General features: G+C 41.7%; 1 protein-coding gene across 1 annotated transcript; it reads right to left on the bottom strand.

The window, feature by feature from the left end:
• Positions 1–102: 102 nt before the first annotated feature.
• On the bottom strand, positions 103–12,571 carry LOC131694940 (uncharacterized). The gene is made up of 2 exons (XM_058983506.1): positions 1,445–12,571; positions 103–1,384 (listed from the first exon to the last, which is right to left on the bottom strand). The coding sequence occupies exon 1, from the start codon at positions 9,000–9,002 to the stop codon at positions 7,989–7,991; it is 1,014 nt and encodes a 337-aa protein (XP_058839489.1). The 5' UTR covers positions 9,003–12,571; the 3' UTR covers positions 103–1,384; positions 1,445–7,988.
• Between the last annotated feature and the right edge of the window lie 14,508 nt (positions 12,572–27,079).

The following is a 27,079-nucleotide window of genomic DNA, read 5'->3' as shown; positions in this document are numbered from 1 at the left end:
TTACTGGCGACTTAACCCTTTGTCTGCTACCGCAGAAGTCAGGATCTTTTGGCATTAGAAATGCGAATCACCTGAGTAACAAGTTACTTTACACTCGTCCGGTCATGCCACAGACTCAAGTGATTCGCATTTCTAATGCCAAAAGATCCTGACTCCTGTGGTAGCAGACAAAGGGTTAAGTCGCCGGTAAACTCTAAGCTTGCTCATATGACCCTTTCCACGCTTTTTTAAACTTTCTTCCTTCAACTCCTTGCTCTTCCTTGAGTACTATGGCTCTTAATATTGAAAAAATATTCGTCACTTTCCAGTCCCTTGCTAATTTAATGTCGTTAAAAACATAAAAAAAAGGATTGACTCATTCTTAGTCGTTAATAAAAAAAATAATATTGTGCCTTACAGGATAATCGCTCGATGTGCGATTATATGAAAGGTCACATCAGATAAGCACGTGACAACCGCCTATATGCATTTATGGGAGGCTTATTCCTTGGAGCTATCGAAAAGCACATAGCAAGTAGAAAAATAAACAAACAATGCAAGAGAAGACCCTCAACATTCATTTGCAATAGAGACAGCCCATCACCCAGTTTGCTTATGTTCGACTGTCTCATTGTCTAGTCCCTCTAAGAACGGTTGGTTTCAAAATCGTCCAATGAAGGACGTTCGTTGGACCAATTTGGACATCGTACAAATAACCGTTCAACGAACATCCATCGTTGGACCCGTGTTGAACGATTTTGAAACAATTTTTTGGACTTCTCAGTGGGGTGGCTCCAGTCAAACCCAGTTAAACTCATTCCGGAACCGGTTCGGATTTCTAAATGGAGTCATTATGGATTCCAAATCAAATGCAACAACCGATTCTGAGTCGGAATCGGTTGTTGCAATTGATTTGGAATCCATACTGACTCCATTAAGGATTCCGAATCAAATTCCGAATAGTTTGACCGGGAATCGGCTGGCGGAGCAACTGCGGCTACACCGAGATAAAATAACTATCGAAATCCATAAGAACTACTTATGAATTTGCGCCACAAGGATCCCATATAGAAATCATAAGTGTGTCTTATGATTCAGAGGGGAAGTTGGCCATTGGATCACTTAAGAATTTCATAAGCCATGCTTATGAAATTCTGAGGATACTCTTATGATTTCCATGCCATTATACTTATATTATTCATCATGGTAAGAGTTTGTAAATAAGAACACCTTTTATATTTCTTTTTTCTGGTCATATATTTTTAAAATCATTAAGCATAATTTACATACGTTTTCAAACAAGTCTCCAGTTCACCTACTTGGAAGCCCTTTGTTTCTGAAACACTATGGTTCGGCTAAGCATCCATCGTAAAAGTTTCAGTCATGCTACAATATTGCTTAGGTGCTGTCAAATATATACAAATAATATGAGACAATAGTCAATGAACACAAAATAAATACTCACATTAACTTTCCATTCGTTTGAAACAGCTAGTTTAGTTCAATTGCAACACACCTAACATGAAGCTAATCCCATCAGTTTTGTTTAAACTTATGACATTTTCACAATACTAATGTTTATAATAATCTTAACACTCGTCTATGGATTCAATAATGTGAACTTATGAAATTCGTGTATTCGCTTATGGAATGCATAAGCGTCTAATGAAATCACAATTGCGCATGTTCATAAGTCGTAACTTATAAAATTCTTAAGTACTTTTTCCTCAGTGTATATTTGATGGACACTTCAAGCGCGCGCAATGTGAGATTTTTATTATAAGCGCGACAATATTTGAATATGTTTTAATGCTCAAATCTCTATGAAATGAATCTAGAGTATATGAATGGCTGGCGTCCAAAAGGAGCTAACCCACATTTTTTTCCGAAATTTCATTTTTCCATTTTTTTTAAAGTTCTAAGTAATCCACGTAATGATAATGATGATATAAGAACCCACCATCAGTGCATGGAATACTCCGGTGGCTGCAGATGCTTTTAACAGCAAGGATTAAATCATATTATCAAATGACATTCACATTATCACTGTATAAAGGGCCAAAAAGGAGTGGAGCCATAAACAGAGACATTTTTGCGCAATCAAAATGGGCAGAGAATCTTCTTCCAATGGTAAGTTCCCGCCATTGAAATAACGCAATTTCCATTATATGTTAAGGCACTGCCTGATGGTTTGTGTGAGAATGGTGCGTCAATCCTATTACCGCTTGTCAGATAGGAACAATAGCAGCACAGAGAACAGACGTCCATCTTCAGCATTCAACTTGTGTAAAATCTCTAACGGTTTCGAAGGTAGTTTGGATATCTAAACCAGGTGCGCTACTGTCGTCATGTTTTTTTTGTGGCTGAGTGCGACAGAATTGACAGCGGTTATTCCTCTACCCAGTCTAACTAGTCCGGAACCGATTCAGACTTCCAGCATGAATTCCAGTTAAAATGCGTCAACCGATAGAGTCGGAATCAATGAGCTGGATTCCATGCTGAATCCATCCAGGATTTCGAACCGGTTCCGGAATCGATTTGACGGATAGTTGGGATAGGTTGATGTGGCGGCGCTAGTGTTTTTCGTATATAAATTTAAATGTTTACAAACGTTTTTTTTAATATTTTTGGTCGATCATGGATGTCTGTTCTCTGTGGATTCAGTATGGAATCTTGCTCAAAGAAAACAACCGATTCCGACTCTATCAGTTGATGCATTTGAGCTGGAATTCATGCTGGAAGTCCGCACCGGTTCCGGACTAGTTTGACTGGGTAGAGGAATAACGGCTGTCAATTCTGTCGAACTCAGCCACAAAAAAAACATGACGACAGTAGCGCACCTGGTTTGAATATCCCAACTACTTTCGAAACCGTTAGAGATTTTAGAGTTGAATGCTGAAGATGGACGTCTATTCTCTGTGCTACAATGTATTTCAATTGGGATTTTCGATTGATTGACACCGGTGTAGTGGAGTGCACTGGTTTTGCACTTTCTAGCAGAAGTGTCAATGGAACATATCCAGTTTTCTGCACTTCTGCTAGAAAGTGCAAAAACGGTGCAGTTTCAGTGCACTACCACAGAGAACAGACGTCCATCTTCAGCATTCAACTTGTGTAAAATCTCTAACGGTTTCGAAGGTAGTTGGAATATTCAAACCAGGTGCGCTACTGTCATCACGCAAAAGAATTGTGCATGTTTGATTCTATAAATTATTTCTTCATTTTTAATCGATAAAAATTCTTTATTGTGAGCCAAGGAATTTATTAAACCAAACTTAATTTTTTGGTTAGATCAACCAAAATATCTTTTGAATCAATCTTACAAGTTTTGTTATCTGTGCTTATCGAAGATCGCCAAATTATTGTTTGTTCCAAACAAATCAGTGATTCAAACAAAAGCATGCAGCTAATTGATTCAAAAGGACTGAATACATTACATCAACAGTCCTTGTTGAATTGAAACAAATAAAAAATAAAAGTTGCTACGAAGAAGAAAACTTTTTCCACGTGCGTCAATGCTGGAGAAATTCGCTATTTTTAAATCAGGGAATTCAGATTTCGGTAAATTCTTATAGTGCTCAGATTTTCCGGACTCGAAGGGCGAAAGTGCAGCTTGAAAATAATCATGATGTCGCACAAAGGTTAGTGAATAAATTAAGTCGAATGCACACAGTGCGTTTTATGGTGCCTTCCTCTATTCCAGGACTCAAACAAAACACCCTGTGTGGCTTAAAAACGACTATCGCAGAACTGAAAATACGTCACCGCACCAGAGATAAATAATACCCGTTCGAGAGGGCACTTTCCTGTACTTCACCATCTCTGGTCCAACAGGAAGACACAGCGTATTCGTGCGCCTTCTGCAATCTTTTTGGAAAAGCCGAGACTCTGAAGCACTACATTATAGCGCATATCTGGAATAAACCACGCGCACGGCCAAAGGTACTACATAAAGGGACGGTGATTGGAATCGTATGCGCTGCATGTAATAAAATTTCATTTCATTCCAAGCAAACCTACTCCGGAACAGGTTTGGAATCCCTTATGGATTCTCGCTCAAATGCAACAAACGGTTGAGTCGGAATCGGTTGTTGCCTTTGAGCTGAAACTCATAATGAATCCATTCAGAATTCCTAACCTATCCCGGAATGGGTTTGACTGGGCCATACTGCATCCGTTCAGGATTCCGAAGCGGTTCCAGAATGATTTGACTGCGTAAAATTAATGCGTTTGTAGCCTGTTTTTAGAGAAAGGCCAATAAGTCAATGGCAAGTATTTACTTTGTGAGGTTCATTTGTACTGATGTTATCTATCGTCAGCGAGTAATGGTTTGTTCTAAATTTGTCACCATGACAGTTGGCCTTTGGTTCCTATTAAAGAATAGGCATATTTTATATACAATAAAATTGGTTTTGCTTCAATATTTGCTATGCATTGATTCAAATCTTTGTTATGTTTAAAACAATAAAAGATATTATTTGATTAAACAAAAATGTTTTTTGTATTGAACATTTGACATGCATTGATCCAAATATTTTATTAGTTTTATTCAACAAAACGAGCTCATTGATTCAACAAAGTTGTTTGTTGTTTCGATTGTTGTTATGATATAATCAATAAAAAAAATTTGTTGGTTCAACTATTTTCCATGTTTGATCCAATAAATTCTTCAGAATTATTTCAACAATTATTTTATTTATATAAACATGTATTTTTTATTGAACACAGAACAACTTGGTAAATTTATTATTTCAACCCTCATATTATTTGACATTAAAAATTATTTTTCTGCATGATGTTTTTTGTGGCTGAGTTCGACAGAATTGAAAGCGGTTATTCCTCTACCCAGTCAAACTAGTCCGCAACCGGTTCGGACTTCCAGCATGAATTCCAGCTTAAATGCATCAACCGATAGAGTCGGAATCGTTGTTTTCTTTGAGCAAGATTCCATACTGAATCCATTCAGGATTTCGAACCGGTTCCGGAATGGATTTGACGGATAGTTGGGATGGTGGTGTGGCGGCGCTAGTGTTTATCGTATATCAATTCAAATGTTTACATACGTTTTTTTAAATATTTTTGTTCGATCATGGATGTCTGTTCTCTGTGCTACATTATTGACTTCGTTTAAAAAGACAGCATTTCTAGTAATTGAGTTGTGACCAACCTGTTACAAAATGAAAGGAACTAGCAGACTCAGTCGAAGTCTTCCGTTCAGTAAGGTACTTTTGAGTTGTTTGGGGTATACTCAAAATTAGTAAATTCAACTTAAATTTAAGTAAATTGAGGTTGAGTTATAATTTTTGCCGTTGTTAAATGGAAACTACCTTCAACATGGTTTACCCACAGATAACAGATGTTTAGGCTCGATTTGAATCGTGTGTAAATACCCGCTACTGAAATTCCGAATAAATCAGATGTCTGAAACATGTTTGGCAAACGTTTGCAGATGGCGCAGTGATCACTACAATGCAGTTAGAGTGCAGCTGTCAAACACGTGTAGAAAACAGTTGCGCAGATGGCAATAGTGAAACACGGATTTTCAACGTATATCAATTTGAAAGTTTACACAGGTTTTTGAAGAAATTTTGTTCTAGCCTAAACGTCTGTTATCTGTGGTTTACCTAATTTTATCTTCCTGCACGATAACCCGAGATTGAGTCAAAAGTACTGAATTTTAGGTAGTTTTTCTTTTGCGTGTAGCATCTTGACCCTCGGCCCTTGAGCACAAAAACCGGGATCAATGGCTTTACTTACTCACCTCATAAAATCCCAAGCTCGGCTGAGATATAACGCAGACCCACTCAACTAGCAACGCTCATCTTAGTATCACGGCTTGCAGAATCCTCAACAAGTTCAAAAAAGAACCGATTGTTTGGTTTCTTCCGAAAAGTATATCTAGAATGAATATAAGTTTTGCGGAGTTTTGTTCAGCTACCTTTAATGTCTTCCCAGAATTGATTAATTTGTCAAGCTAAAGGAAAACAAAATAAGATTGCAAGCATTTTATTGTGTATACTTAAGGGATCAACATATTAATTCGTATCCGAAACATAAGCCACAGAGAACAGACATCCATGATCGAACAAAAATATTTAAAAAACGTGTGTAAACATTTGAACTAATATACGAAAAACACTAGCGCCGCCACACCAACCTATCCCAACTATCCGTCAAATCGATTCCGGAACCGGTTCGAAATCCTGGATGGATTCAGCATGGAATCTAGCTCAAAGAAAACAACCGATTCCGACTCTATCGGTTGACGCATTTGAGCTGGAATTCATGCTGGAAGTCCGAATCGGTTCCGGACTAGTTTGACTGGGTAGAGGAATAAACGCTGTCAATTCTGTCGCACTCACCCTCTAAGAACGGTTGGTTTCAAAATCGTCCAATGAAGGACGTTCGTTGGACCAATTTGGACAACGTCCAAATAACCGTTCAACGAACGTCCATCGTTGGACCCGTGTTGAACGATTTTGAAACAATTTTTTGGGCGTCTCAGTGGGCAGCCACAAAAAAACATGACGACAGTAGCGCACCTGGTTTAGATATCCAAACTACCTTCGAAACCGTTAGAGATTTTACACAAGTTGAATGCTGAAGATGGACGTCTGTTCTCTGTGCCGACTCTATCGGTTGACGCATTTGAGCTGGAATTCATGCTGGAAGTCCGAATTGTTGAAAAAGAATATTTCGCAGTGATATACGTACGAAATATTCTTTGTATATAAACAATTTGCCATTCACGGGACGGCAGTTGACAGTAAGAACTGTCATACGGAACGTGCTATAAAAAGCTCTGAGATGTCATCTGACAGAACGTCATGTGACAAAAAGCTTCAAGTGGGTAACTTGAGCTTTTACATATGGACGCCGCGCATGGATGTGTTGTTTACTATAGGCAGAGAGTATGACAGGGTATGGTAGTCAATAAGGGACTGTGATAAACAGTGCATGAAATATCAATCGATATCGAACTATGTTAGCATTATTTAACTTGACGAACAAGAATCAAATAAAGTTATCTCAAACCAACCTACAGAAATACTTCGTGTTTTCTTACGGTATTATCAACAGGTTATGGGCCCAGTAGTTAACTGGAACTAACCACCTGGACTATTGTAAAATAGTTGTTTTGGAAGATACACGTTTCGGGTAGAAACGGCCGGCGAGAACCATCGTTCCGGTAGCAGCAGCATCCAGTGACGACCAGCGTTTCGGGTAGAAACGGCATCCGGCGAGGACCAGCGTTTCGGGTAGAAACGGCCAGCGAGAACCATCGTTTCGGACAGAAGCGACATCCGGCGAGGACCAGCGTTTCGGGAAGAAACGGCATCCAGCGAGCACCAGCGTTTCAGGAGCAAGCAGAGGATGGCAACCCAGCAGCAAGCTGGAGGATCTGCCGAGAGGATGGCAACCCAGCAGCAAGCTGGAGGATCTGCCGAGAGGGTTACTCTCGAGGACAGAAGAGGTGGTGGCTACGAGAGGGGAACTCTCGAGCGCACCGTGCCGACGACGGCATACTTCGGTAGCGTCAACCGCGAATCGATATTCGACGGTTCGGAGTTGCGGTTCCCAGCCTGGAAATGGCGAATGGAACATCATCTTATAAAGATGAAACTCCAGCACACGTTGCTACGAACGCCCGAAGAAGAGGACTTCTGCGAACCAGTAGTAGGTGCCTCGGAAGAGCTAGAAACAGCCAGGAAGGCTAAGCTCAGAAAACGGCTTGATGACGACGTCGAAGCATTGGACGAGATTGTCATGATTGTCAACAATGATGTTTTGAATAAACTCATTGGGCTCAACTATGCGAAAGAAGCCATGGATACTCTGGTCAGAACGTACCAAAAGGGCGGTACAGCCGCTATGGTTAATATGCGGGACCGGTTGTATACCATCAAACAAAGACATCACGACAAATTGTCCATGATTTTTGATGAGTACGATTTGATTATTCGCGAGCTAGATCGTATGGGTTCAAAAATGACAGCATCGGAAAAAGTTCATGCTCTACTGATCTCCATGCCAGACAAGTACCGACACGTCAAAGGCGCTCTGATGGTACTGACGAATGAAGAACTGTGTGCCAAGCCGATCATGGAGATCAAACGAATGTTTATTGATGCTGAAGCTGGGGAAGAGAAGCAAGGAGAAATAAAAAACGTTGCGCTGTCTTCAAAATACAAGCCAAAGAGAGAGGTAACCCGATGCTTCGGTTGCAACGAAACTGGGCATTTTAAAAATAAATGCCCACTAATGAAAAAGTTTAACGCGAAGGAGAAAGATAAGTTCAAGAAGCAGCAAAAGATGGAGCCTAAAAAGAGCTTTGCAATGATGACCAAAGCGGATCGTGGTAGGAGAGTCAGATTCGTGATTGACTCAGGAGCAAGCGACCATATGGTTAATGACGAGAAGCTGCTGGAAGATGTCCAAGAATTAAAGAAGCCAATCACCATTTCGACGGCGAAAGCGGGCCAGAATTTACGGGCAACAAAAGTTGGAAAAATGCGATTAATGAGTGTTGTGGGTAACAATACAATAAAAGAATTGAAATTGTACAACGTTCTTTTTACTCCGGGTCTTGAAGAAAATCTCCTTTCGGTTAGAAGGGTTAGAAAAAATGGTAAAAGGGTTTCTTTTACAGATGAAGAGGTTATCTTTGAATTTGAAGATGAAGTAATTGCTTCAGGAATCTTCGTTGATGGTTTATTGCACCTTGATCTATTTCGGGAAGAAAAGTCGGCGGAAGATGGAACAAACTTGGCATTGTTCGGAAAGAAGGTGAGTTTAGAAACATGGCATAAAAGACTTGGCCATATCAGTGATACGAGTTTGGAGAAACTAATTAAGAAGGGAATGGTTGAGGGTATCAATCTAACTTCTGGAAATATTAGTGAAACAAATGTATGTGATGGTTGTATGGCAGGGAAGCAGGCTGCATCCAAATTTAAACAATTGCAGCTGCCAAGATCAAAACGACCACTGGAACTCATACATTCGGACGTTTGTGGAAGCATGGAGCAGGAAACCTATGATGGCTATCGTTACTTTGTAACCTTTATAGATGATTATACGCACTTTCTCGTGGTTTACCTCATGAAACAGAAATCGGAGGTTTTCGAGAAATTTAAAGAATTCGAAGCAATGGCGACAGCATTCTTCGAAAGACGTATTTCAATGCTAAGGTGTGATAATGGAGGGGAATATACAAGTAACGAATTTCAAGCTCATTGCAAAAGAAATGGTGTTAGAATGACGTTCACTGTTCCATACACACCGCAGCAAAATGGTGTAAGTGAACGTATGAACAGATCTTTAATGGAAAAGGTCAGAGCTTTGCTTTACGAAAGTGGATTAGCGAAAGATATGTGGGGAGAAGCATTATATGTAGCAACATATCTAATCAATAGATCTCCAACAAGTGGGATAGAAGAGGACAAAACTCCGTATGAAAAATGGTTCAAAAAGCGACCAAACTTGAATCATTTAAGAATTTTTGGGTGTAAAGCATTTAAACAAATACCTAAAGAGAGGCGTCAGAAATTAGATTTCAAAACAAAACCAGTGATATTTGTGGGGTACGCAAATAATGGTTTTAGATTATGGAACAAGGATACGCGTTCAATAGAAATTGGCAGAAATGTAGTATTCAATGAATCTACCAGAGCCAATCAAGATATTGACCACACAAACATGGATTTCGTAGAATCATCTGGTCAAGATTTAATTAGATGTACACGCTTAAACCAAGGAGAACAGAACGAAGACGAGGATGCTGCTATACATCCTTCTGATGAAGAACAGCATGAAGAATGCACACTCATCGAAACAGAGCAAGATAATCTAGATTCACTTGAAGAATCAGTTGGCGAAACTGACTATGAAGGTAAAAATGAAAATCCAACAGACGAAAGAGAGGACGTCGATGATGGTCAATCATTGCGTCGAAGCAAGAGGGAGAGAAAGATACCGGGTTGGTATTCCGATTATACAGCAAAAACAGCAAAGATTTTCAACGAAGAGATTCCGCAAACTATTGAGGAATTGAAGAAAGTTTCTGATTGGCAAGAATGGAAGCATGCTATTCAAGAAGAGTTTGATGCATTACATCAAAATGGCACTTGGACAGTGGTTAACTGTTTGCCAAAAGGAGTTAAACCGATTAACTCAAAATGGGCTTTCTCAATGAAAGAAGATGGAAGATATAAAGCACGATTAGTGGCAAAAGGGTGTTCACAGCGTGCTGGATTCGATTACTGTGAAACATTTGCACCAGTCGCCAAACTAGAGAGTGTTCGGTTAGCCCTAGCTCTTGCTAACGAGCATAAATTGTTAGTACATCAAATGGATGTCAAAACTGCATTTCTACATGGGAAGTTAGAAGAAATATACATGAAACTTCCACCAAACGTAAATGGGCAAAGACAAACTGTTCGTCTACACAAATGTTTGTATGGATTGAAACAGGCAAGCAGATCTTGGAATAAACATTTTGATGAAGCAATGAAAACACTAGGTTTTGTCCCTCTCAAAAATGACAACTGCATCTATAAGTCAAAATCTAGAGGCATTATAGTAATACTATATGTAGACGACATTTTACTACTTGCCAAAAACATCGAAGCAATTACGTAGATTAAAAAGAAACTTGGAAGGTTATTCCAAATTAAAGACATGTTAGAGATTAAGCACTTCCTGGGCATGGAGATAAATCGTGATTTGGAAAGCCAGACTATTGAAATTTCTCAAACAATATACGTGGAGAAACTTCTTAGTAGATTTGGGATGGCTGATTGTAAACCAGTGGGGACACCATTGGATATCAACACGAAATGGTCAAAATCTGAGGCAAAAATCACTGAAGGCCATACAGAGAACTGCTGGAATGCCTACAATATCTTTCACTAACTTCTAGACCTGATATTTGCTCTGCGGTAAACACCCTAAGCAAATATGCTAACTGCGCCACCGATTGGCACTGGTCAGGATTAAAATGAATATTGCGATATTATGAGGGGAACGAGCAACACAAAAATAATTTATTCATCAAATAGCGAATATCCAGCTTTAGTAGGATTTGCCGATGCAGATTTTGCAAATGATCCTGATGATAGGAAATCAGTTTCAGGATACGCATTTCTACTATACGGTAATCTTATTTCGTGGTCAACGAAACGACAACCGACTGTAAGCTTATCAAGTGAAGCAGAACTGATAGCACTTTGCGCTGCTACGAAAGAAGGAGTGTGGTTAACACAACTTCTCAATGAATTGGATGTAAACACAACACCATTCATCATAATGGAAGACAGCATCCCATGTATCAACATAGCACAGGAGCCAAGATCACATCAACGGATGAAACACTTGGATATCAAATACCTTTTCATCCGGGATCTCATCAAAAATGGTAGAGTAAAACTAGTTCATCCCAAGCGTCGATCAACCTGCAGATGCCTTCACTAAGGGGTTACCTAAAAATATACACAGAAAGTTATTCGGTGTATTGAATGTACAAATTGTGGGGAAGTGTTGAAAAAGAATATTTCGCAGTGATATACGTACGAAATATTCTTTGTATATAAACAATTTGCCATTCACGGGACGGCAGTTGACAGTAAGAACTGTCATACGGAACGTGCTATAAAAAGCTCTGAGATGTCATCTGACAGAACGTCATGTGACAAAAGCTTCAATTGGGTAACTTGAGCTTTTACATATGGACGCCGCGCATGGATGTGTTGTTTACTATAGGCTGAGGGTATGACAGGGTATGGTAGTCAATAAGGGACTGTGCATGAAATATCAATCGATATCGAACTATGTTAGCATTATATAACTTGAAGAACAAGAATCAAATAAAGTTATCTCAAACCAACCTACAGAAATACTTCGTGTTTTCTTACGGTATTATCGACACGAATCGGTTCCGGACTAGTTTGACTTGGTAGAGGAATAACCGCTGTCAATTCTGTCGCACTCAGCCACAAAAAAACATGACGACAGTAGCGCACCTGGTTTGAATATCCCAACTACCTTCGAAACCGTTAGAAATTTTACACAAGTTGAATGCTGAAGATGGACGTCTGTTCTCTGTGCATAAGCTATTTGCATTTCTAGAAATCTTCTCTTAAGTTCAAGCTTCTCCGAGGTAAGCCTTTCCATCTCCTTGTTGTGACGCTGTTGTTCATTTGATTGTTGTTTAAGAGTCGCATCAATAGACATCAGTCCTTTCGCTGATTAGCGCTGGTAATGAATCAGATCATCAAACTTTTTGTTTGAGGAACTCATACTTGATGTGACATCAGCATGAAACTGTTGTTGTTTGAGCTGCAATTCTAGTAATTTGCCAGTAGTTTGTCTAGGCCGTCTAGACTGGGAATAGTGTGAAAGACCAGTCTCATTGATTCCACTTATGGATTCATCGGAAGAGCCACTGTAGATGTAAACATTCTCTTTGTCGTATGCTGCCTTTGGAGCACTTTGCGAAGAACTACCTGCTATTCCATCCACCGTTGCTGTTAATCAGGTTAGTTGCACAGCCTCTTCCTCCAGCCCAGATAAATTGATCAACTTCCCGAACTGCCCCGCTTTTATATATATATATATATATATATATATATATATATATATATATATATATATATATATATATATATATATATATATATATATATATATATATATATATATATATATATATATATATATATATATATATATATATATATATATATATATATATATATATATATATATATATATATATATATATATATATATATATATATATATATATATATACGATACTCTGCGGACAGCCAAACAACATGCTCGATGTCGTGATAGCCGTTCTCACATACACAATGATTACTTTCAGCAAACCCTATACGACGGAGATGCGCATCAAACGTGTAATGGTTGGACATAAGCCTTGATATCGTACGAATAAAGTCCCGGCTCACATCCAAACCCTTCAACCAAGAATTCGTTGATACCTTCGGGATAATGGAATGTAGCCACCGTCCCAGATGCCCATTGCTCCATGAAGTTTGCCAACTTTCGAGCGTCCTCTGACGAGAGATACTGAAAAATTCATTGAAGCAAATTGGTCTTTCGCAAGTGTCGCCTTCTAATGCGCCCACCTTGGCTAAAGAGTCCGCCTTCTCATTGCCCGCAATAGAACAATGTGACGGGACCCAAACTAAGGTAATCTGGTAAGATTTTTCAGATATAGCACTCAGATATTCCCGTATTTTTTCCCAGGAAATACGGTGAATGCTTTCCAGGCTTCGCCGCATAGATGGCCTCAATAGAGCTGAGACTGTCCGAAACGATGAAGTAATGGTCTGAGGGCAGGGTGTCAATGATCCCGAGAGTATACTGAATGGCAGCTAATTCTGCGACGTAAATTGAAGCAGGATCATTGAGTTTGAATGAGGCAGCAAGATTTTCATTGAAGATACCGAAGCCTGTGGACCCGTCGAGAATTGATCCGTCAATGTAGAATATTTTGCCGCAGTCGACTTGATGGTATTTATTATAGAAAATATTTGGGACCACTTGTCCGCGAATGTGATCCGGGATTCCACAAATCTCTTCCTTCATGGATGTGTCGAAAAATACAGTTGGAGCAGGAGTATCTAAGAGATGAGCACGGTTAACGTTATACGAAGATGAATTGATGTTGTAAGTAGGGTTTTGCCCACTACTCGGGTTCTTGTTTGCCCGGCGTACCCTTCTTTTCAGGGCGGCCTAGGTGCTTCTACCAAGACTTTCGGATTTCGTAACACAACAAAAAAAATGTAAACAAACAATAAATTATAAAATTTACCGACTTTTATTCCCGCCACTCTCAACTGCTGCTGCTGCTGCTGCTGGTGATCTGCTACTGCTGGCGGAAAGGAGGGCGGTTTCTTCCGACCGGCCGGGACAACAACGGCCGCGTTCTCCTTTGATCGTTGGCTGCTCCGGCAGCGGTCCTTGGCGTTTAGCTAGGAAGGTGAGCTTGGCTCCTTTGTTGGAACCTCCCTAGCGACGTTGGCGAATTATCGCCGGATCGACTTGCTCGCCGCAAGCGATCCCGGAAGTCACCGCAGTGCACTTCCCAGGGGGAACCTTTGTCCGCCCTGCTTCGTTCTCCTTGGCGATTAACTGTGGAGGAGAGCTAGGCTCGTTCGACTGATCCTCCACAGTGAGAACGGTCGGTGATACGATTCCTTAATGTTTAGCCGGGGTAGCGAAAACACTCCTTGACGTTTAGCTTACCCCTTAATGGCGAATCGACACCGCGTTTACGAATGCCCGGACCACACACCGACACTATTGACGGATTTAATTTGCCGTCGCACGCGCGCACTGAACTGAGTTACGGTGGCGGAAAACTGTCCCGGAGAAAGGAAACAAATTTGGGACGTCTGTTCCTGGCTGTGGTCCGTCACTATCTGTTCACTCTAACACGATGGCCGCCTTCCGCACTCGACTATCACAAACCGCCAACCGCCTTGTCGCACAGCTGTCAACGATGAGCAGCATAACCAGTACACACGAATTTTTGCAAGAGGAGAGCGGTAGCCTAGCTAAGCCCTATGTTACTAATTCACAAACATAAAACAAAAATTATCTAACCTATCTGTACGAATAAAACCGTTCACAAACGCGAAAATGAACAAAAATTTACAACTAAATGTGAACGGTACCGAACAGCGGTGAGCATAATTTTACGTAAACAATACACTCTACGGAGTGTATACGCAAAAAAAGGGTATATTGCCACCCAGTGCAAAATTGTTACCCTGGCGGGTTACAATCTCGCCCACACCGGGTGGAAAAAAAATTGGAAACAATTTTTTTCTAACCTAACACCTAACACCGATACAATAATAATGAACGAAATGAATAAATAAATAAATAAACAAAGAAAAACTAACTACACCTAATTATTTCTTCCGCAATTTATAAATAATTCATCCAAAAAAATTAATCGACCGAGTGTCCTCATCGGTGAAATGTTTGCTCAAGTTTGGTCTGATAATACTGACAGCATACGCGAAGCGAGAGGCTATCAGCCCTCGTCATTACTCGGTTATGGGTTGAACCCTAAATCCAATCCGAATACAAGATCGGTAACAACTCGAAAATCCCGAAATTCTGCAAGTGGCATTAACAATTTTCAATGTTTCAACTTGCAGGGGAACGGTTGTCGGCATTATATTGTTCTTTTTCATCGACTGTCCAGAAATGTCTTACGTGTCCTTACGATACCAGTACTACACACCTGTGTTGGGGATTCAATCCAAATACATTCATACAATCCCATTCATTCATCCTCAATCACTGGCCTGCTCGATCATTCACATTCCGATAAGCACTTCGAATTAACCCCAAAACAATTTTATCTTATCATTCACACATGCATTCATTCACTGTGTTCGATTCCACACTCATACATTCACACATACAAGACCGCTTAACACGTCATCATTTCTCCCACTCGCAGACATTCCGGACAAAATGTTTGTATATTCGTCCCTTTTCGCCTCAAAACGCTTCGTACATGGCAAAAGAAACGTTTGAGAGGGACCAAAGAATGCCTTTCGCATAATTTAAACAGATCAAAATGATTCCCGCTGGAATCAAACGAACCACCCCAGGTTAAACCACAAACCCAAAATTATGCGAAATAAAATTTTATTATTTGATTCGAAATCGAAGACGCGGTATCGCTTTACCCCATTCGCTCTTCCACTCATACTACTCTGATCCAAATCGGGCTACACCTGCATGATGCAGAGCATTGATGCGAACATCGGGGAAACTGTCAAAATTGATGATGATATTTTCATCCATCTGAATGGATGAATGAATCATCCTCAAAATATAAATAAAAACAAAACAGTTCGCGAAATCGGTTCGCAAACTGTTTTTATTATTCCGTTTACGGTCGGTCCCGGAGTAGTGGAACCACTCACGCGAACGAAGTGTCCCCGGCGAAGAGGGGAAAGGTGGTTTTTTTTTTATATAGTGACCCAAATAAGGAAAAATTTTATATAATTTAGTGCACCCGTAGGTGCGAGTGTTCCCCACAGAAAGGGGTTTTTGAAAAAATTTATGTTGCCGAACACGGCAGACGAATGATGTGTATGCATCCGGCGGTGAAAAGACGGTACGATAGGTTCGTTTTGTTTCTTCCAAACACTGGTACTGGTTTGGTAAGAAAGTTTTGTTTACCGTAACCGTCTCGACCGCCGGAGCAAAGCAAATTAGTGGATAATTTGGTTACCTCACTGCGCGAGTGGGGCGCAAAAGAATTTTTAGTATTTGTTTGCCGAACACGGCAGGTAGTGTATTTAGATGCGTCCGATGCCCGGGAGAACGGCACGGTATAAGATTAGTGTTTTTTTAGTAGAGTATTCCACCATACCGTAGTCGTCACCGGGGCCAGAGCATATATTTCGTGCGAGTGTTTATTTACCACACTGCGTGAGTGTGGCTCTGAAAAATTGCCAGAAGGTGTTGAAGAACCTTCTCGCAGCAGAGTTGGTCTTCCACAATAAAAATAGAGAAGACGGAGAAATGTTTATTGTTTTTTTATTCGGACCAAAGTCCGTGTTGTTGCCGTCGGGAAATGACGGCTGCTTTTGGAAAACTCCCAAGTGAGTAATCCATATAAAAGCATACCGTCAGTCCACATACGGCACGGAAAAGTTTTTTTTATGCTGGTTTAAGGAGATTTGCTGGCCAAACTCCGAGATTTTTACCTGCTAAATCCTCCAGCTCGTAGGAGGATACACCCTTTTTTGAGACAATTTTTGCCGGTAAGTATTGTGGTCCAAGTTTAGCATTGTAAGACTCGAGTGCATTCGACAACTTCATGTTTCGACGGTACACCATTTGTCCCGTTTCAAAAGGTTTGGAGAACTTTCGATGACGCAAGTTGTACTGATGTCGAATGCCCTCGCTTGCCTTTGCCAAATTTTTGACCACAATCTCCCGGATTTTGTCTATCTGTTGGTGTCTTGTTTCTAGGTCACCCTCACCGGAAATCCTGCTGAAGTCATCGACAGATGCCATTTCACACCCGTGTATAATGAAATGAGGACTAAATCCAGTGGAGGAATGAACGGTAGTATTTAGGATGCGCTCCACATCACTGATGTGGACATCCCAGTTGCGCTGCTCGGTTCGAGCATATGCCCGGATTGCGGTGTTTATCGAGCGATTTGTTCGCTCCACTGGGTTAGCCTGCGAATGATAGCGGGAGTTCAGCCAATGTTTGACGTTGGTTTCTTTTATGAATTGACTGAACTCCTTCGAGGTGAAAGTGGAGGCATTGTCGCTTAGCAGAATTTCCGGGCTGCCATGGCGATTGAACCACTGTTCGCGCAGTATCGTACAGAGTGACGTACTAGCGATTTTGCGAACGGGGGTTAACATGACGTACTTGCTGAAGACGTCGAGGACGACAAGCAAGTGTTGATTGCCACGTTTGCTTTTTGGAAGAGGACCAATATAGTCCACAGAAACCATTCGCCATGGTGCATTAGTCGTACGCGACTTACCCATTTCGGGCTGGACTGGGACGAAAGGAGCTTTGATTTCCTTGCACGTCCCACATTCTCGAATAAACTTTCGTACTTCCGATCCCATACGAGGCCAGTAATATCGCAACTGCACTTCGTGGATCGTTTTATCGTATCCCACGTGAAGCAAATTTTCGTGGGTACGTTGGATCAAATCTTGACGGAACTCGGGTGCTGGGACGAGTTTCCAACTGAACCGCGAGTCGCACGGAACAACTTTTGAGTTGACATACTTGAAAAGTTGATCATTTTCTACTTTGAAGTCGGCATAGTCGTCAGGATTTTGGATAACTTTTGACTTCATGGAACAGTACCAGTCTGAGGTGGACAAAGCTGAAACGGCTGCTACGGCCCGGGATAACGCATCAGGAATGACATTGTCCTTGCCTTTCCGGTGCTCAATAAACATGTCGTAGAGTTGTAATTCTAAACTCCAACGACTCAAACGTGAACTGGTTTTCCATTTAGTCTTCAGTATCCATGTAATCGCTGACGAATCAGTGACCAGTCGAAAATGATAACCTTCCAAGTAACCTCGAAAGTGTTCAACCGCCATTATCACCGCCAGACCTTCCTTCTCAGTTGCATGGTAGTTCCTTTGGGGAGTGGTCAGTTTGTGCGAAAAGTAAGCAACTACTTTCTCGCCCTCGGGATACTCCTGCACCAGAACAGCAGCGACTGCTACGTCACTAGCGTCTGTCTGAAGGATGAACTCTTTGGAGAAGTCTGGTGGGACTAAAACTGGAGGAGTGACTAGAAGTTCCTTAATTTTAAGGAACGCGAGTTCTGCCTCGGAGTTCCAAACTAAGCTCTTGGTTTTCGTTTTGAGCAGATCGCTCAAGGGAGCAGTGACCTCACTGAACCGATCAATGAAGCGGCGGTAATAACCGCACATACCTAGGAAACGACGAAGTTTCGTCACGGTAACAGTCGCAGAATTGGCTGAATTTTGTCAGGGTTGACCTTGAGACCGTCCCGATTCAACAAATAACCAAGAAACTTTAGTTCGGGGACTCCAAAACGGGATTTTTCCAAATTGATGGTTAGGTTGGCTCTTGCTAGACAATCGGCGACTGCTTTGAGCAACTGTATATGATGCTCGAACGTTTCGCTTACCACGATGATGTCATCTAGGTAGACGAAAACGTAAGGTTCCCATTTACCTCGTCCAAGAACCTGGTCCATCAGTCGCGCCACAGTAGCGGGGCTGTTGACGAGACCAAATGGTAGACGAGTAAATTGGAACATACCTCTGCCGGGAACACTGAAAGTGGTATATTTGCGACTATCCTTGGCCAGGGGTACCTGGAGAAAGGCCTCCTTCAAGTCTATAGTAGACAGGTACTTCGCCTTGGGTAAGCCGCCCAATATTCGCCCAGGGTGGGGCAGAGGGTATGCATCTCGTACAGTACGCTCATTGAGAGGCCTAGCGTCTAGACAAAGGCGAATTGAGTCGTCTGGTTTCGTGACCGCCACAATATTAAGCGACCAATCCGAATCAGACTCCTCGATAATTCCCATAGACCGCCATCGGTCAACTTCTTCCCAGACCTTAGACAGTTTCTTTGGGCTCATGTGATAAGGATATCGGCAAATGGGTGCCGCACCTTGGAATTCATCTTTGATGACAATCCTGTGCTCTGTGAATGAGGTTGGGCTTAGCTTTCCGGGCTCTACTGCCTGGAAACACTTCTTTACTTCTTCTACGCGCGCTAACTGTTCCGAAGTGAGTATCGACTCACGCGGTACTTCATCTTCTTCATCGTCTTCTGATTCCTGACCTGAGTTCAACAGAGCACAGTTTTGTATCTCAGGAGAAATCCCAAAGGCGCGCCAAAAGTCCATACCTAGAATGGAGTTGACGGTCAGATGCTCTACTACAAGAGTGCATAAGACCTTTGTCAAATTTTGAAAGGTATACGGGAGATACGCTTGTCCAATGATTGGTAAGGATTGGCCATTTGCAGAACGTAGTTCGAATGGTCGTTCCGACCTTTTCAATGGACCTTTCGAAAACTTTCGGTATAGCTTTTTAGTTATAATTGTGGCGTTACTACCACTGTCGAGCAAGGCTTTGAAGGATTTGCCGTACACTGCGACAATTGCAAATGGACGGTTGTCGAACGGGTCGTCAAGGACGATGGTTTCGACAGACAACGAATTATCATAGTCCTCATCACAAGCCGGTCGAAAACTGTCGTAAATCTGGGGATGGATTGTTAGTTGTTCTTTGGAGCGCTGCTTTACTGCCAACTGCGACTTCAGTTGGTTCTGATCCCGTTTTTTAGGCAGTAAGGGCAACGAGAAACATCAAAACCTTTAAACGCACACACGATGCAGAACACCCGCTTTGGTTTCCGACATCCCTCATGTTCGTGTCCTTTGTCTCCACAATTGTAGCAGACGCCGAGCACGGGAGGACGATGCTTTTCCACCAAATACTCCAGACACATTATAGGTTTCTGCGGTGGTTCTGTAGGTTTTTGATTGTTTCCCTCGAGATTCTTGCCATCCTGATTCCCTTGCTGTTTCTTTTTCTGGTTGTCAGGAGGCTTGTTTGAATCAAGACCTGCCGGTGTGGCATTCTTGCTCCAAAACGTTTTGGATTTTGCGTTGCCGTTATTCTGTCCACCTCCCTTTTGGTTTTGATTATTTTGTTTTTGTTTGTTTTGTGGTGGATTATCAGAATAAGCAGCAACTTCCCGAGAAGAACCGAAAACTTTCTGATAAATCGGCGTCTTGGAGGCGTCGATCGATTTACCAAGACTCATCAATTCTGAGAGCGTGTTCACTGGTCTGAGGATAAGCATTTGTTTATAGTCGGCTTTCAGGTTCCGCTTGAGCACGTCGAGTTTTTCGCTCGGTGCCATTGGAACCGTCATAGCACGAAATATTTTCTCCATTTCCAGGAAATATTCCTGGAAAGATTCGTTACGCATCTGCCGGCGCTGGAGAGCCTTCATCTTGAGCGTAGCATCAAGTTCAGGATGTACAAAATTTACCTTGAGCTCGCAAACAAGATGGTTCCAGTTAAACAACCGGTTTTGCGCACGCATAGCCTGATACCAGGTCAAAGCATTGCCAGTGAACAAATGCATCGCAGAATTGAAAAGTTCATCTTCGCACATTTGTTCACACGCAGCGTAATTTGCTACGGTGTCCAAAAACTCATTAAGTCCAGTTCCTTCATCAGTTCCAGCATACTTCCGAATTTTCCAATCAGCGACGCGTTGCGGGTTTCGCGAGTAATTCCTGGGGGCCACCATCGATCCGTTTCCCGCATTGGTGGATATCGAAAAGTTCGGATATGATGGTCCCGCCAGCTGTTCGGTCAATGCAGGAACGTAAGGCTGGTTCTGAGTTTGGTACGGGGCTGTGAATCCAGTATTCTGTTTCGGTTTCTCGATAGGAAGTGATGGACATAGATTTTGTTGACCCGAGAATCCTCGCTTCAACACAAATTGATCGGGACTGGGCGCCAGTGTTGGGCGAGGAATCTCTGGTGCATCAAATGAATCGGGTACGTCCATCAAACGCAAATCTTCCAGATCGGTCTGTAGATCCTTCTCGGAAGCACTTTCCTTCTGATGTACTAGTGCCCGAAGTTCATTCACGGATTCACGAAGTGAGACAACTTCTTGAACCGTCTTTCTCAAAACTGACGAAATTGTTGTCAGTGAAGCAATCCCGCCCATTAGCGTTTCGGTAGCTTTTGAAAAAGCATCAGACCCCTGAGACGCTAGGGCTTTATTATCGTCGGATTGCTGTCGCAATTGTCGAATCTCGTCCCTCATCTCGCACAAGACACGCAACAGGTCGTCTCCTACGAGCTGTTTGGAAAGAGATCCTTCGTTATCGGAAGGATTGGATCCCTGTGGAATTGCAGGTACGTCTGTACTCAGCAAATCTCCCAAAATTTCTCCATCCTCCCCTTCTTGGTTGTCGGGAGGAAGTGCTGCCTGTTCGTCGCTGAAATGACTGGCATAAACTGCTAGAACTTCCTCCAGCAACCCCGAAATTTCCTGGTTGACCTCCCCTGCCGCATAATTTCGGATAACCTGAAGCCTAGACCCCAAATGAAGCAACCGTGTTCGGTAAATCTCCTTGTTTGGGCACCGGTACTGGAGATCTTCCTTGATTGTTAGTAATTTACCAAGGCAGATCTCCTTTTCTTCACCCACGTCACCCCGGAAATTGCGTACTAATTCCCTCCGAGACGACCGCTCATGCGACAAAATTCCCCGAAGACGCCGCTGCCGCTGGACACCCGAAAGATCCGAATCAGGAGAGATAAAAATGCTTCGAGATAGCAACTCAAAATCCAGCTCATCGAAATGCAAATGATCGACGCGCATGAACACACACGCTTGGTTGAATTTCTCCAACGCCATCATAACTTGCGCTATATTGGAAGAAATCACCAAGACACAAAGCATGTAAGTACTGACACGGTGTTATTTTCGATTTTTCGCCCACTAACGATTCCCTTAAAATTTCAGGAAATCAAGCTGTTCCAAAAATGTCTCAAACCGGATTGAGAATTCAAGGCGATTGGCCACCGCAACCGAATGATAACAACCTTCAAACTACTCGTCCGGCAGACCAAACACAAACAACGCAATCCACAAATTCGGACAAAAAAGAAAATGCAAAAATCAAAAAACAATACCAAAAATGTAAATAAATAAATAATACGACCGCGGAACAATATAGCGGAAGAAACCTCACCACTGTTCTACGAAAATCCTCTATTTAGTAGAAGCACCCCACACTCCGGAAGAAAAAAAATATTTTCCAAAATAGGAAAATATTTTTTTCAGTGTATTTTGCGCTGTGCGCCAAATGTAAGTAGGGTTTTGCCCACTACTCGGGTTCTTGTTTGGCCGGCGTACCCTTCTTTTCAGGGCGGCCTAGGTGCTTCTACCAAGACTTTCGGATTTCGTAACACAACAAAAAAAATGTAAACAAACAATAAATTATAAAATTTACCGACTTTTATTCCCGCCACTCTCAACTGCTGCTGCTGCTGCTGGTGATCTGCTACTGCTGGCGGAAAGGAGGGCGGTTTCTTCCGACCGGCCGGGACAACAACGGCCGCGTTCTCCTTTGATCGTTGGCTGCTCCGGCAGCGGTCCTTGGCGTTTAGCTAGGAAGGTGAGCTTGGCTCCTTTGTTGGAACCTCCCTAGCGACGTTGGCGAATTATCGCCGGATCGACTTGCTCGCCGCAAGCGATCCCGGAAGTCACCGCAGTGCACTTCCCAGGGGGAACCTTTGTCCGCCCTGCTTCGTTCTCCTTGGCGATTAACTGTGGAGGAGAGCTAGGCTCGTTCGACTGATCCTCCACAGTGAGAACGGTCGGTGATACGATTCCTTAATGTTTAGCCGGGGTAGCGAAAACACTCCTTGACGTTTAGCTTACCCCTTAATGGCGAATCGACACCGCGTTTACGAATGCCCGGACCACACACCGACACTATTGACGGATTTAATTTGCCGTCGCACGCGCGCACTGAACTGAGTTACGGTGGCGGAAAACTGTCCCGGAGAAAGGAAACAAATTTGGGACGTCTGTTCCTGGCTGTGGTCCGTCACTATCTGTTCACTCTAACACGATGGCCGCCTTCCGCACTCGACTATCACAAACCGCCAACCGCCTTGTCGCACAGCTGTCAACGATGAGCAGCATAACCAGTACACACGAATTTTTGCAAGAGGAGAGCGGTAGCCTACCTAAGCCCTATGTTACTAATTCACAAACATAAAACAAAAATTATCTAACCTATCTGTACGAATAAAACCGTTCACAAACGCGAAAATGAACAAAAATTTACAACTAAATGTGAACGGTACCGAACAGCGGTGAGCATAATTTTACGTAAACAATACACTCTACGGAGTGTATACGCAAAAAAAGGGTATATTTCCACCCAGTGCAAAATTGTTACCCTGGCGGGTTACAATGTTCTGTGCCATGTAATCGAAGTTCAAGGCTATGAATCGGGTCTGAGAGTTAAGCTCGACAAGCTTTTCAAAATTTGCAATCACCAATGGGTTCAAAATATCGCATCGAATGAGCAATCGATACGAGAGATCCCAAAATCGATTTTTTAGTGGAAGGACTCCCGCCAGCACTTCTAAACTTATCGTATGAGTCGAATGCATGCAACCCAAGGCAATACGCAAACAACGATACTGGATTCTCTCTAGTTTGATGAAATGTATGCTCGCAACGAAGCGAAAGCAGAAACATCTGTACTCCATCACTAATAATATCGTTGTTTGGTACAGCCTGATCAGGTCTCCTGGGTGGGCACCCCACCATGTTCCGGTTGTTGTACGGAGAAAGTTGATCCTTTGTTGGCACTTCTGTTTCAGATACCTAATGTGACATCCCCAGGTACCTTTAGAGTCGAACCAGACCCCGAGATATTTAAATGTAATAAACCTGAGCAATAGTTTTATCCATTAACTGAAGCTGTAGTTTCGCTGGTTCACGCTTCCTAGAAAATCCGACTCTCAGTTTTCTCCGTAGAGAACTCGATACCCAGCTGGAGAGCCCAAGCAGACAAATTGTCCAAGGTATTTTGCAACGGTCCTTGCAAGTCGACGGCCTTGAGACCTGTAATAGAGACCACACCGTCATCTGCAAGCTGCCTTAGCGTGCAGGAATTGACAAGACATTCGTCAATGTCATTCACATCAAAATTGTAGAGAAGAGGGCTGAGACATGAGCCCTGGGGAAGGCCCATGTAGCTAAATCGTGATGTCGATAAATCACCATACGAGAAATGCATTTGTTATTCAGACAACAGGTTTAGCAAAAAGTTATTTAAAATTGGTGAAAGACCATGCTGGTGCAGCCTCTCATAAAATTTTTTGATAGAAACTGAATCGAAAGCCCCCGTAATATCTAAGAATACTGATGCCATCTGCTCTTTGTTAGCATATGCCGTTTAAATTTCTGTTGAGAGCAACGCAAGGCAATTGTTCGTCCCTTTGCCTTTGCGGAAGCCAAATTGTGTATCTGACAGTAAGCCATTTGCTTCGACCCCATTGTCGAGGCGAAACAAGATCATTTTCTCGAATAACTTCCGGATACAGGGTAGCATTGCAATCGGTCGATACGAGTAGCACTTTTTGATCCCTAAAAGTACCCCTCCATATGAGTCTTCTCGATCCAAGCGGATAATGTTAAAATCGCGGAAGTTGAGGTTTATATTAGAAGTAAGCCATGTTTCACATAGGGAAAAGGCATCACAATTATTGTAATCTAGCAAGTGTTTTAATGAATCAATTATGGGGATAATACTTCTGCAGTTCCACTGTAAAACAGTGATCAGATCCATGATTTTGTTTAATAAGTTAGCCATCGAAGGATACGATCGCTGCAAGGAGGGGCCATTGTTTAGTCAACTGTTTTAAAAATGTTCTTACTGTTGGTAGAATAGCAACCAGCAAGCTTTTCAGAGGATCGGTAGGGGAGACTGAGGAGACTTGATCCCCGGGGAGACTTGATCCCATCATTGTAACACAAAGGCGGATCAGAATACATTAATCGAATATACTAGAAAGTTGCGCAATTTTATCTAAACATATGTTTCTTTAACAGAAAAAAATAAATTGGACATGTGTTACTGAATTTTTACCGATTCAAAGAAAAAAATCTCGGAATTATTTTCTAAATTTTCAAACTTTTATACAATTGATAAAGTAACCCACTACATACTATATTTTTGCATACAGAATTACAGGAGAATGTCAATTATATGAATACGTTATAGTTGAGCTGATTTTCTTTGTTCAGCTACACTTGTGCTAAAATTTGCTGAAATAGATGCTATGGGTTCACTTGTTCCCTTCAAATTTGTGGAGATTTGATCCCCTTCGCCATGCTTCATACACACCACTGAAAATAACCAAATTCACACCAGGACAATTGGAGTCATTGTTGCCATAAAATAACAAAAAATACTGTCAAAAATGAACGCTTCATCGTACAGAAACTTAACTGTAATTGTTTACTACAGTATACGTAGCAACCATGCATCCCATATTTGACGTTCCTCAACCATAATAACGACATTGCACAGAGATTTGCACAGAATTCGTAAAAAAAATCTTGTGAGAGATGCGTAATATGTAGTAACAAAAATAGTAATAGCACAGATAACAGACGTTTAGGCTCGATTTGAATCGTGTGTAAATACCCGCTACTGAAATTCCGAATAAATCAGATGTCTGAAACATGTTTGGCAAACGTTTGCAGATGGCGCAGTGATCACTACAATGCAGTTAGAGTGCAGCTGTCAAACACGTGTAGCCAACAGTTGCGCAGATGGCAATAGTGAAACACGGATTTTCAACGTATATCAATTTGAAAGTTTACACAGGTTTTTGAAGACATTTTGTTCTAGCCTAAACGTCTGTTATCTGTGGTAATAGGTAATCACAACAATTTAATCAATACCACAATACATTTATAACATTGAATGGGGTTAGGTACCTATTTTTGTCCTATTAGGGAGAATACCACATTATTTCATTATTAATTTTATTATTTCAGCTTCTTTGCTTTGTTATTAGGAGCCATTTTTATTTCGATTATAGAGGTGTTAGCCTTAAGGTCATTCGCCTCTTATTAAGAGCCAATATAATAACAAAATTGTCTTGAGAATTGTGAGTATCTTCTGTTTGAGCGCAGCAAAAACTCTAATCGAGTACCCCAATTATCGCAACACCATTTGAGCCAATGCGTTAAACAAAGATGGCAGAAGCTGCTCTAACCAAAGACTTCAGATGGGTAGGATGATAATAGAAAAAGGGTAAAAATAGGCTTGCTACCCTACATGCTCTTTTAAACACGTTTTCAAAAAATAATCAAGTGTCCCCAAATTAGGGATCGAGTCTCCACTAATCAAAGAATTTTCCAGTTTTTTGTTGTTTTCCAAAAATGCTCAGCTCATGTCCAGTATAATATTTGCATGTAATTTTTTTATGATTATTAGTCAACCCTAGAAATAATATAAAACTACAAAAAATACATAGTTTTTGTATCATTCCACGGAGTAGGATTGAAAAATAAAAAAGGGGATCAAGTCTCCTCAGTCTCCCCTAATGTTGAAAGCTGTGAATATCCAGTCCACAATGTATCTCAATTTCCCAAAACTAGGAGGTATTATCTTCGGATTTGTGGCAGCACTTCCAGTTGATGAATTATTTTTATTTTGTACCCTCGTTTGGGACAACCTAGGACCCTTACGAGGAAGTTCAGGTGAGTTTTGATTAGGTCTTTTTCTAAAGTTTCCAAGCAGAGCCAAAGAATGCCCCTCGCAAGGGTCGTTGGAAGCGTTATCGTCAGTTGGCAAGAGAGCGAATGCGTTTTCGGAGATAAGTGGAACAGCTCTTTTAAGCATTTCTGCGTCCAGTGTGTAAACATTTAAATTATTATGCGATAAACACAAACGCCGCCACACCAACCTATCCCAACTATCCGTCAAATCCATTCCGGAAT

This window comes from Topomyia yanbarensis, chromosome 1 (genome assembly GCF_030247195.1).
Source record: "Topomyia yanbarensis strain Yona2022 chromosome 1, ASM3024719v1, whole genome shotgun sequence".
NCBI classification, from domain to species: domain Eukaryota; kingdom Metazoa; phylum Arthropoda; class Insecta; order Diptera; family Culicidae; genus Topomyia; species Topomyia yanbarensis.
The sequence above is the reverse complement of the archived record's forward strand: the minus strand, read 5'-3'. Positions and strand labels throughout refer to the sequence as shown.

What these genes read in the sequence shown, in the direction of transcription:
- LOC131694940 (XM_058983506.1), bottom strand. Translation starts at nt 9,002, where the DNA reads ATGCTTCCACAAACGTCCGAATGTATGAGTTCCAGTGGTCGTTTTGAT.